This window comes from Brachycentrus maculatus, unplaced genomic scaffold (assembly GCF_059751285.1).
Source record: "Brachycentrus maculatus isolate JH-2025_06_01 unplaced genomic scaffold, ASM5975128v1 h1tg000558l, whole genome shotgun sequence".
Classification (NCBI taxonomy): domain Eukaryota; kingdom Metazoa; phylum Arthropoda; class Insecta; order Trichoptera; family Brachycentridae; genus Brachycentrus; species Brachycentrus maculatus.
This window is the reverse complement of record NW_028281301.1, coordinates 138,930-152,500: the sequence shown is the minus strand read 5'-3', so window position 1 is coordinate 152,500 and position 13,571 is coordinate 138,930. Positions and strand designations below refer to the sequence as shown.

The following is a 13,571-nucleotide window of genomic DNA, read 5'->3' as shown; positions in this document are numbered from 1 at the left end:
TATGTTAAATAAGTCGATTAAATCATAAATTATCATAAAGTGTCACAAAGTTAACGCCAATACCATTAGTCAAATTAGCTACTAAATGTCCCTGAAGAATATGAAACAATGTTTGAATAGCAAATACAAAAATATATCTAATTTCTATTCTAAAAATAAAAGGGTTAAATCCAAAGATTATTTGATAAACATCCTAATCATTAATTATCCATGAATTTGATTATTTGCCATATTTGTAAAGGCAACTTATGTACCGAAACGTTAGTGTGTTCACTGATTTTGTTCTGTTTACTTAACGTTACAGTTACATTTTGATGTGGGTAGTATTTTATCATTTTAAATGATTACAGTACACAGTGTTCGGGTAAACATTATTTAAAGGGTTTATTTATTTAGTCTCAATTAAGTACTTGATGCAGACTACAATGGGATTTATAAGGGTGACATTTAAAATTGGTTAAATGTAATAAATTTGTTGTAATATGCTTAATAATAATAGATTAAGGTGTGGTATTTTTTTTCGTCAACCTTAAAGGAATATAATAAATAATAATTTTGAAGAAAATATATTGTATATTATGCCATATTCATAGAATACTTCTTCAAGGGTGTTCTGCTGTGATGTTATATGAGACTTTGTTTATTTTTTACAGAATAAAATGCTAAAGTCAAAGGGTAGGTACATAGTGAGATTAAATGGGCAAATTTGTCGCATATAGAACATCAAGCTTGGGTCTGCTAGAGTTGCAAAGCCATCGAACACGCATTTAACACATAAAAAATATAATAACGTATTGTTTTTTTATATTTAGGTAATGATGATAAAAAAATACTTCATTATGTGTAATAAAGTATCCAATGACTGAAAATAAAAGGTAATTAAAGATTATGTACACTTTAATTATATTGATTGACATAATGACATAATATGTCAAAAAGTTTATTTAAACATATTATGTTTAAATAAACTTTTTGACAAATGAATAATTATGATGATAAAACAATAATTTAAACTAAAATAATTAAATTTATGTAAATATGTTAAAAACAATTTAGTTAAGTTGAAGATGTAAATATATTAAAAACAATTTAGTTAAGTTAAGTTTAGTTAAGTTTAATATGAATGTGTGTGTTCGTGTGTGTATTTGTATGTGTGTGTGTATGTGTGTGTGTGTGTGTGTGTGTGTTTGTGTGTGTGTGTGTGCGTTTGTTTTCATATGTCTATGTACATTGTTTGATCATAGGTTAGTGTTTAAAAAAATTGTTTGTTAAAATTCCTTATTTTTTTCTTTTTACTATTTCTTGGAAATTAAATTCGGTTGGCCTTATCACATTTTTTCCCGATTTCTATTATCTTTTTTTTTTAAAGTAAGCGCACTGATTCAAAATAGCTCAAAATATTTGATACATATTTCGAATAAAAATTCGTACAAAACAAACTACAAGTTGGCATGCTCGCCTTTCTTTTATTGGTCCACGCCTGAGAAATCCTTACAAAAGTGAATAAATGGTTTGTTTGCAAATTTTCTCGAAAGTTTATCGGTGCAAGTGAATATAAGTGGAACATTCTGGGCGCCCGATAAACTTGAAAGTTGGACATTTTTATTGGCTTCGTATGGAGAAAACACGTTGGTTCCGTACAATCAATTACGTGTACGGAAAGCGCATCGCAATCACAAATGTGGAACTATTAACGAGTTGCAGCTGAAAACTACCCTGAAAACTTTTTACATCGAGACTTTCAGAAATATCTTTATTTTTATGTGCTTCGGTAGGCGTTCGTTTAACAATGCGGTGCAATTTGGCGACTAGCGTACAAGAGAACTAGTCCGAAAGACCTCTAACTTGCCGTGGATGAGGCAGAGTTGGTTTTCAGTAGCGGCGCAGTGTTGGTAGCACTGCGAGCCTCAGACTTATAAACTTAAGCATATTACAAATGTTGAGTAATATATCTGGATAATACATATGGATTGAATTCTACTTTTATTTACATATTATTTATTGATTCGGCATTAACTTTGTGGAATGACATAATTATTTTATTAAAATTAAACACTTGAATAATCCATTTTATCGAGTTTTATTTTTATTAAAGACTAGTTTCGAAAAAGACAATTGTTTTCATCTTCTGGTACAAATTAAAACTAACGAATAAAAATATATTTAGGTGTATATATAGGTTAAAATATTTATTCGTTATTTTTCAGTATTTTTATTCGTTAGTTTTAATTTGTACCAGAAGATGAAAATAATTGTCGTTTTTGAAACTAGTCGTAAATAAAAATAAAACTCGATAAAGTGGATTATTCAAATGTTTAATTTTAATAAAATATTTATTTCCATATATGATATGTGACGCGTTTCGGCTTATTTAGACTGACAGTGACTAAAAATATTTACAAAATGTCCTTAAATACTAAAAATAATTGCTATTATTAGGACTAGGGGTACATATAATGGTGGGTATTTCAGTGGGTAAAAGCAATTATTGTATGTTCATAAGGACGTTTTGTGAATATTTTTAGTCAGTGTTTGATAATGTTTAAATAAGACTAAATACGTCACATATCGCTCACTCCTTTCAAGAACGTCATAAATCAAAAATCGTCAATTTTTAGTTGTGCATGTTTTCGGAATGCTCAGAAAATGTACTATATCCCAGCAAAAGCGGCATATTTTTAACTTAATATTTACCCGCTACAGGGCAGAAAGTGTTGTTTTTTGCATTTTGAAGAAAATATATTGTTTAATTATTTTTTAAATATACTAAATATTTTTCAAATGGAGTAAATACCTTCAGGTTTTACCTAAAAAGATCTGTTGCACAGTAAAAAGTTCAATAAGTGGCTTAATGTTTATTTTTAATACATAGTATTATTTTTTTAAACTTTAAAAACGTTCTCCTTCAAAATCCAGTTTATTTTTATTTATGACGTTCTTGAAAGGAGTGAGCGATATCATATTTGTAAATAAAAGATTATTTCAATCCAATAATCCTTTAATTTGGGATGTATTACCTAAAAAATCAATACGAAACTCTACCAACTGTCTGCAGTTACAATAAATATATTTTAAATGTCTCAATTTGAGATAAAACATCTACTTTTTGTTTTTTTTTTTATATGAGAGAAGATTGAAGTCTGAGCATTCAAAGATTTGCGACCTAGTATTTGGCTGGTTTAAGTCACTTTATAAAATACACATGTGTAACTTTTACCATTCTGCCCAATATTGTACACTCATGCTGCATAAGTTTTTAAGAATTTTATATATGCAATAGTCTTGGATCCCTTTAACATGTAAGTAAAAGTTGAATAGTTTTGGAAGTCTGACTGATTGTATTTTCATCAGTTGAGAAATTGTTGAAGTATATACATGTCTAACTTACTCCATTCGAACATATGTGAAATTCTTTGTGAGTTTGTTTACGTTTATTTTTATAGGAGAGGTAACTGGATAAAACATTCAAATTGTAAGATACTTTTTTTTTACCAGATGATTGTTATATGTAATTATTTATTGTTTATTTTATTCAATGATATATTGACCCAGGATGAATAATCTAGTGTCTAATCTGACATAATAAATAAAAATATAATCAGTTTGATATACCAACAAAGATAAAAAATATGGGAGTCTGGGTATTTACTGGGTTTGCGATCTATCATGGGCCAGTTTAAGTACATTTGTTGACAATGTTACATTTACCACTCTGCCTTTGATTGACCTATTATTTTTAAAAAATCACCTAAGTCAGAAGGGAAAAGCTATTCACTTCATAAAGTTCACAACAGATGGCATTTGCATCTGTATGTTCCAACTGAGTTACGATAGTGGTTGTTAATGATACGAATACTATACTTTAAACATCCAAGACTCGATGCAATATGTATATAGTATTAGATAATGTAGAAAATGGTGAACATAACAGAACGTATATATTTAATATTCCTTTAAATAACATAATACTATATATCTGTTTCAACATATGTACAAGAGTATATTTAATGAATTTGGCTTTTAAAATAATATTACAAGCGTATCATAACCTCAATTACCCTTTATTTCCTATAAATACATAGCTGTATTATTTTACGCTTGTGCAAACATTACGTTACCTGTGAAATGATCTTCACTCACAAGGAATATATCGTACCAGTACAATTATGTAATTACTAGAGAGAACTTATGAGGGTGTTTTTACGAAGGTGTAAGTGTAGGCAGGATTGCTAGTACCTACTTATATAGGTAATTGAGAGAAACTCCTCGAATTCGATAAAGTCAGCCATCAAAGAGAAGGGTGATCTAAAAGGGGTGTGAACAGAGATACCAAGGGGATGTGAGGGATCTTTGATTTCACACATCAAAAGGTTTGTACGACGCAAAATTAATATTTAATTAAAATAATATACACAACACCTAATATATCGGAGAATTTTCAAATACTTTCCGTTCTAAAAATATACATCAAGCCCGAAAGAATTGGAGTGATTCAAACATAATGTCGATAGAAGCGAGGTGATCGATTATGATATTAAGATAATGTTATAAAAGTTTAAATATTTCTACGAATATAGTTTTTGGATAATATTTATTGTTAAATTTTCATACATTTATTTTTGGAGGCTATTCGGAAATAATATATAAATGTTTCAGGTGTAATAATTTGTGTAAAAAATTTAACTGATAGATGGCATTACACATTTTTTTAATGTAAAAATATATTACCATTTGATCGAATGGAATCTACATATGTACAACTTTTAAAAGCTGATTAAGATAATTGCAATCACGAAAGAAGTTTGATTCTGTTTGTAAAGTGATCATTTAAACCAGCCGCTGAAGCCCTGTTAATGGCCAGAATTACATTTTTCCATATTAAATACTTTAATTTATCTAATCAACTTCTACATTTCTGTGAAGACATTATTTTTTTAAATTAAGCATAAATCATAAATAATAGATTTCTTACTTAAAGTTATGAATAAACAAAATGTGAAAAATAAACTTTCTTTAATATCCATTTTCTTTGTTATTTCTTCGAAAACAATAGTATAAAAAAATTAAATGAAACAAAATGTTCGCTTATGTTTATATTTTTGTTGTTATATATTCTTTATTTTATCAAAAAATACGTCTTAAAAAATACACCGAAAATGATATATTAAGGCATTTATAATATGTTAAATGTGATTCACATATTGACAAAGCTTACATGCAAAGGTTTCGGCTACAATTACATAACTATCAAATTTCTACCTTTAAACTTGTATCAGAAAAGTATTTTTGTCACTATAAATATGTTTACTTTCAAATTAAAGGTCATATGGTTGTCAAAGAGGGTTTGAATAATAAATCTCCCGTGTGAAAAGTGACTACCTGAAATAGCCAATGATATGACTTAAAATACTAGAACTTCTATATCTATGTTTGAATATTAATGTGTACGTTTAAGAATTCAGATTAAAGTACAACCTAAATGGGAATAAGTTAACAAGTTTACAATGAAGGAATTATTTTACGGACCGATTAGTTTTGGTCGGTTTATTCTTAGATATTATAGAGTTCTTCAAAGTGAATTAAACACGATCAATAAAATATTGCTTATTATTAACTTTTGAAAATAATACGTATAAATTATGATAAGTTCTAAATCTACCGTATAAATCAAAGCCCTTTGTAAGCAGCTTTACTCTGCGAAACGAGACCTCATTGATTTCTGTTACAAATTGACTACAAGTTTCCGAAAATTCCCGCTGCTCGGAGCACGAAAATCAAATTATGAAATATCACGTACGAATAAAGAATGACTTTTGGATCATAGCAAATTTGAGTAGGTTGTACCACATGGTACCGCCGGGGGAGACGTGGATCCACCCAAGGTCACCCCATTATTATGGCATTTGCGGATCGTTTCGGCTTTTGGCAAGGGACAATGTATGTTAATATCATAATTTGTAATCCTATCGGCGGGAACGTTTCCATCAGCGATTATGAATAGTTATGGGATTTGCGGAGAAGTTGTATCTGTTTATAGCGGTGAGCTCCAAGACATATATAAAGGGTTGCTAAGGAAACATTATTTTGTAACTAACATCAATGTTACGTCTCAATTACCCCCCTTTTCTTCTTTTTTTTTAAATTTATTTTACTAACTTCTTTGATTTCAACAAAAAAGATTATGAAAATCATGTTAATGTCATTAATTTTTTTTTAAACATGTACTGTAGTACATTTAAGTGATACATGTAGAAAATGTAATGTAATGTAGTATCAAGAAGAATCAGTAAGACTTAAATTCAAATGTTTTTTTAAATGTTGTTTTTACAATTTTTGGTAATGCTTTTTTTTATTTTTGTATAACCACTATATGCCCACCTGCCATCTAAATTTAATAAGTTGTATATATAAGGTTCAAACGTTGACGATTGTAACTAGTCTATTTTCGAAAAGTTAAAGGATTATTCTACTTAGTAAAAAACCTACCAATTTAGATATATTTTATTCAAGAAGTTTAATAAATGAATAAAATTTGTTTTTGAATGAACCCTTATTGCAATGCGTTGTCTACTTCTTGAATGTTGTATGATAGCACCTATTTTCTGATAAAAAATATGAGAGTAACATATCTGTTTTGTATGTTTTTTGTTCTTGTTTTTGTTTTAAGCTGTTTTCTTACCTGGCATGACTGTAGGTGATATCATTAGGAAATTGATGCAAGCCGCTCCGGACCCGTGACCCATGAGCGTCACGCTGGTAGCGTCTCCACCGAAACGGTCGATATTCTGCTGAACCCAGTGAAGGGCAGCAATCTGATCCATCAGTCCGTAATTTGCTACTCTGGCTTTCAGATGAGGTGCTGGATTGGCATTCAAAAACCCTGTTGGAAAAAAATAGGCATTTTAGTCATTTTAGTTTAAATCACTCACAGAACCACAGAAATCCTCTACTCAGCTTATATTGTTTTATCAGTGATATTATTTTTTATTTGGCATTGACTTTGTAGATTAATAATATGATTTCAATATAAGCATGAAACACTTGTATAAGACCAGATTTGAGTTTATTAATCTAAACATTACTATTTTTTAAAAACAACATACTTATGTTCTTAATCAACAGATAAAAATACAAATCAGTTTGTATTTTCATATGTTGATGTGAATATCGATAAAAACTCAAATGAAGGATATTTCAACTGTTTTATTTTTAAATTTATATTGTTTAATCGGTGTGAAACTTTGAATTGAAAAACTATGACTACTTCTTATTTAATTATGTTTTCTAAAATTCAAAAATATTAATTTTTGTACTTTTCTTCAAATCAGTTTTAAACAAAACTACTCATTCAAACTAAACAATTTAAAAAAATTAAAAAAAAACATTGGTCCCAGATACAAGCCTTGAGGAACACCATCAGTTACAATACATAGGCTTGTTTATCATTTTTTTTTAAACTGGCTTTATTTATATTGATTAAGCAGCGTAATTAGATCTCACCTAACAAACCAAGTCTATAGTTGATGGTAATAACAACCATATTAGCGTAGCTCGCTAGTACGGATCCATCGAAGGGGTTTCCAGAATTCCATTCAAAGGACTCTCCATGGATGAAAATCACAACTGGATAGCTTACTTCTGGACTGCCGTTAACTGAAACAAAATAAACATGTTAATATGAGACATTCATTTTACTTATGATGTATTCTCCGTAATATAGAAGAGTGGACAGGAGTATGAAACGTCGAGGAGCTGTTTTGGACTGCCCAAATTAGGAATACTTTCTCACGAGTGATAGTTAACATCGGGCGGCCGCGACACGACACGTAAAGAAGTGTCGTTTAAAAGGTGTTTTATCAGACACTGGATTATTCTCACCCAGTTGATTTTATATTACTGTATGTTATATTGTAGGTGTTTCAACACACAACACATTACATAGGTTTTCAACGGAAGAAGATAAGTAAATCTGAATATCCCAGGGTTTACTACTTGGTACTTGGTTGGCTTCAATATCAATATTCAACATTTAAAAAGCAATATTTAAAAAAAAAAATCCACTGATATTGGATTCCTTTCTTCTGTCGTTGTAAACTAAACATATTTAGAATTTTGGCTGTCGGTGCAACCAAGATGCTGAGACCTCAATTTTATTTTATACAAAATCTATTGAGATAATTTATTTTACATTATTGAGCTGATCTTAGTTTTTGGAGGTACACTTTATACATTTTAGGAATAACTATGCAAAGAGGGGGAGGAACTGTTTTCTTTTTTTTAGTATTCAATATTTTTTTTTAATAATAGGTGGAAGGTTGTAATCAGTGTCATATTGCTTATTATGAGTTTGTTATTATTATTTATTTTATAGTCAGCCTCCGTAGTGTAATGATCAGCACGCTCGGGTACCGTTCTGGAGGTCCCGGTTTTGATTCCCAGGGAGGGTCAAATAAATAAAAGTGATTTTTTCACTCTAATATTTATTCAAGATTACCCTGGACTGGTACCTGAAGCGGAGGGCTGATCACTTTTCCTTCGTGTGTTCACGATCAAGATAACAATTTGTTTATATTGTAGTGCCCTATGCACCATTGGGGTGCGGAAAAGGGTTTGAATGAAAAAAAAATTTATATGAATTTCTATTTTTTTTATTTAAATTTCAGTCTATGACATTTCGTTTTAGTATTTTTTTATGATTTCTACATTACTGTTGTTTTAAACATGATTTCAATATATTAAAAGGTATTAACCGAGTGAAATTCAAATTGAAGATATGATAGATACTGACCACAAAGTGATTGGCGAATAAATTTATTAAATTGTTTTATTGTATTATAAGCTGGTAAAAACAATATTTTCTATTACGAAAACAAAGGTATATATCCACATACTGAAATCATAATGAGCTTTTCAATGATATACGTTTTCCATTTATACGTGTTTTCAACTTGGATAAAGAAGTAGGCCTTAAATTTTAATATGACCTCTCGCCGCATGAAAAGCTACTGGAGTAAACAAGATACTGTTCTAACATTTTTCAATATATGCAAAGCGAATACGTAAGAGGTATAAGTTTCCTTTTAAAGCGATGCAATTTCCTATATGAGGGTAACATCATCCCCTATACAAACATGTGCTGGTAGCTGTTAAAGACTGAACGATTCAACAACCTTTTTCCCTTTTAATGTTTTACATAGTAAATACCACTTTTTCAATAGTGGTATTTACTAAGTAAAAGATTTATTAAAAACTTTTTTACTTCAAGATTTTTTTCTGTATTTTTTAACGTATTACAGATGTTGAAAATTATTTGAAATATTGTAAGATGATTTTATTTTCAGAATTGTTTTTTTTTATACAAATATGATAAATTTTAGGTGTTTTCTTCATTTTCCATGAATATTTAAAAATGTATTATTTTACATTGCATTTTTTATTTTTTTAAAATACAAATGAACCATAAAAGCTTGCATGACGTGTCGTTAAGAATAAAACGGTAAGGTAGGGATAAATATTTTCAAAATGAGATACTTTTTGTTTATTGTTTAGTGTGAGATATATTTGTATTCACAGGAGTTTGAGAAAATCACTGCAAAGTTAATTAAACCCTCAAAGAGGCTCTTTTTTAATACATATACATGAGATTTTATATATCTTTTGTTTCACTTAATGTTAATATAATATATGGTATGTGGTATCAAGGGTCATCCGCCTAGTCATTTTGTAGTAAACAAATCGTTTGACTTCCTCAATGGAAGCTACAGTTTTAATTTCCAGAAAAGGGGAATCAACACAACTGATTTTATTTATTCAATGTTACTATGAACTGGAAACTGAATCGATTGGCTGATCAAGGAAACTTTATCTTTCTAATAATCAATATAACACTACTTATATACGATGCAGTGCCTTTTGCACCATTAGATATAGATAAGAGTTCCAAGAAAAAAAATGTTTTATCGAGTAATTTTTTTTTCAAATGAATTCATGGTAAAAAATTATTTGTAAGGTAACTTTTATGACTTTTAAGCAACCGTTAAACTTCGCGGTTTTTAAAGACTTACTGTTAAATGCAAAGCTCAATAAACCTTTATGTAAATCGTGACATTTCTTTGGTTTCAATGTTATCGGTATGGGGTATGTTTATTCGCATATGTTTCTGCTGGTTTCGTACCCCTGCGGAAGACTATATTGCATTTCCAAGCTTTCCTCACTGCGAGCTGTAAAAGCTACTACACTACACACTCACTTTAAAACTTGGCAGAGGAATTTTACACTGCATACTGCATTATATTAAATGAAAATATTGGACTGGGTTGCGATCATAAAAATAACGAGAAAAGAAGGCGGTGATCTTTATATTTTGAACATTTTTATTATATTACTCGCTGAAATTATCCAGGCAACTTGAAAATGTAAATATTTGCGAGAAGTATTTAAAATTCTATCCAGAAAGAAAATGTTTAGAGTTTACAATTTTCTCGTTTGTAATACTAGCTTATAAAGCAGTAGTTATTTTTTTATCTCAAAGAATTTATTAATAATGAAAAATCCCTTTTTAATCATTTATCAGACGAATTTCTTGAAAAATATTTTTAAAGAACCTGAATAAAGAAAAGATTAAAGTCTATTTTTCCAAATATAAATATGTATCATACATGTTTCAGATCTCTCCATACAATTTCAAAATGTAGTTATAATTTTAACTTTCAAAATATTACTGGTGAAACTGTGTGCTATCCCATATAACTTAAAAACTTAAAACATAAGAGCTTTACTTTGTATTTGACCAGTGACTGAGTTTCGTCATTATAGACATCATTGGACTGGTATTACCAAACATTGGCCATTTTATTATGTAGGTAACAACGAAACCCGATCACTGGTCAAATAAAATAAAATTGAAGTAAAGATTATAACCAAATTTATTTTGTTACACTATCATTTTAACCGGTTTCGATAAATGATTTATTTTTTTCAGTGATAGATACGTAGTTAACATATGGTTAGTATTTTTACATTTCTAAAGAAGACAACGTATTTTATCGAAACCGGTTGCAATAATAAAACTAAAAATAAAGATTCTAAAAACAAAGTTTTTATTTAATTGTTTTTATAAAATGTGCCACCAAGTACAATATTTATTTTAAGTGGAATGAGGTATTTAGTTGTTATTTTATTCTTTTATAATTAATTAACGCATTCACAAATAAAACTTTTATTCTGTTAACGCTATATGCATATATCTGTTTGTCGCACCTCAAACAAAACGCAGTAACGCTCGGAAAACATTGAGTCGAACGGGGGAGTAGGGGTACGTGCTTAATCGTAAGATCATTTTTATAAACATATATTTTTGTAATTTATGAATAGTAGGCAATGTCCAAAACTATTGTTTTTTATTTCTTTTATAATCTGTTTTTTTTTTAAACATTAAAATAATATTTTTTAAAGCTAACGTACATAAACGTATACAAACATCTAAATAAACGGACGAATGTACTGGTATTGGTGCACACGTTCGTTTTTAGAGGCCGTTAGAAGAAAATTCAAAATTAATATTTTATAATTATAAAGGTTATTTTGTCGTAATGTTTTCGCCATGGTCTATAAGCAAAGAAATCTAGAAAAAAAAAACGTGACTCATATTCTGAATTAATCGAAAAAATTAGTAATTTTTCAACGCGTAAGCATTTTTTTGTATGCTGTTTATGTATAATTAATAAGAGGTTTTGAAGTATGGAGTAGTGAAATATTTATTTAAAAAATTCTTCGTTTTTTAAACATAACAAAGAATCCAAAATAAAATTTTCCTTTTACGATATTTTCAAGTATTTTTTTCGTCCTAAATGTATTCAGAAAATTCACTTCTAGGATAAGATCTGAGGTGGAAAATTCATCGTACGCAAGCCGTAACGTACATATGAGTATAACCCAAACAATATATTGCTTTTTCCCAAACTTTATATCATATCCTGATCTTTTTTATTTGTTTCTCGAAAGTACACTCTCAAATAGGAAAATTTGTTTGATGTTGAAGTGTTTCATAACTTTATCGAATTGGATATTTTTGAACTGAGAAATTCGGAATGGGACTGTTTGGCAAAATGTTTTTTTTTGTTCGGCAAAAAGAAAATTGGTTTCGTATAAAAACGAAAATTAATTTAGCGTATTTTTCCGACAATCCTAACTTTTGTTGTTAAAGGAGTAGATTGATTTAAAAATGTTGAAAAGGTAACCGATGAAAAACGTTATTTTGTATAATATCGTTTGTTCTACCAAAATGTGTGTTTATTTTCAATTGTCATATTTTCTTTAATATTTGCACCGAAATCAGTTAAATTATTGTAATAAATACTTTTAATACTGATGGGTGACAAGTTTTTTTATTCCATTTGGATCACATTTATTACATGTTTAAAATTTATTATTTGTTAAAACATATGGATTAAGAAATACCCAATACATAACTTGATTTGTGCATTGATTGACATGATTACTATTAAATAACCACACCCAAAAACCGTATAAAATAATCTGAACTGTTTGATTTAGATCATTCAAATCGTATAATACAAATCAAAAAAATTGGGTAGGTATCGTGAATGGTATTTCTTGTTTTTAATTGTCACTTTGACGTCAAAAACATAAACTAGAAAATAATATAGAAGTAAAAGAACCAAATAATTCAAATGTTAGTAGTAATTTAATATTTTTTATTTCGATCCCTTATTTCTTGATTTGAGTATATTGGTAAAAAGTATATTATTCGTTCTTGTAAGAAATAACTAAATTCGTCTGAAATAAATTCTTTTGTGTTTAGTCTATCATGATTCAAAATAAAGATTTTTCAGTAAAAATAAAGAAATTCCGTATTGAAAGTAATTTGATGTTTTTATTTTAAAATTCATACCAAGTCTAAATAAAATAAGTACATTTATTTTAATAATTGATTCAACAGTGGCTTAGTGGTTATATCTTAACATTTATTTTTAATATTTTACTTGGTAAATACCGCTTAATATTACTAAAAATCTTTTGAGAAAAGTGTTGTCATGATTATGATGATTTTAACGTTTAATGCATTGAAGTACGTATCATAATAAGTTGAAATAAAATAAAAATTCAAATTAAATAAAAATTCAAAAGTATTGATGTGTAACATGTAGTATCTATCACACGTGATCTTTTGTTAGTAAAATGTTTATTAATCCCTTTTAGAGAAAAAAATTAAGAAATCTTTGTGAATCTGAACATGTAAATTACTAAAGGTGTAGTTTAAATCTTGCAAAGGAATTGAATGGCAAATATACGTATTTGGTTTGAGCAGTTCCGGAAAGTTAAAACACACATTTAAGAGCGAAATACCACAAAGCTTTTAAACGAGGGTATTTAACAGGTAAAAAGGGTACGCGAACCCGCTTGTACTCCCAGTGCTAACCTACAGTAGTGAGACACTGACAGATGGATCTGTATTTATAATTATAGTAGAACAAGCTATGGAGTGAATTGTGCTGGGAGTCATTGTGGGATGAAATGAAATTTGAAAGAAAGCTCAATTTATTGGAAAT

The 13,571-nt window shown here is 28.8% G+C and overlaps 1 protein-coding gene across 1 annotated transcript in view; it reads right to left on the bottom strand.

Annotated features, from left to right (window-relative positions):
- LOC148301487 (neuroligin-4, Y-linked-like) overlaps positions 1 to 13,571 on the bottom strand; it is a 204,520-nt gene that overhangs the window by 76,649 nt on the left and 114,300 nt on the right. The window contains exons 5-6 of the mRNA XM_088273173.1: positions 7,501 to 7,653; positions 6,680 to 6,880 (exon numbers count right to left, since the gene is read on the bottom strand). Coding sequence (XP_088129299.1) covers positions 6,680 to 6,880; positions 7,501 to 7,653 — 354 coding nt within the window. The remainder of the gene's footprint in view (positions 1 to 6,679; positions 6,881 to 7,500; positions 7,654 to 13,571) is intronic.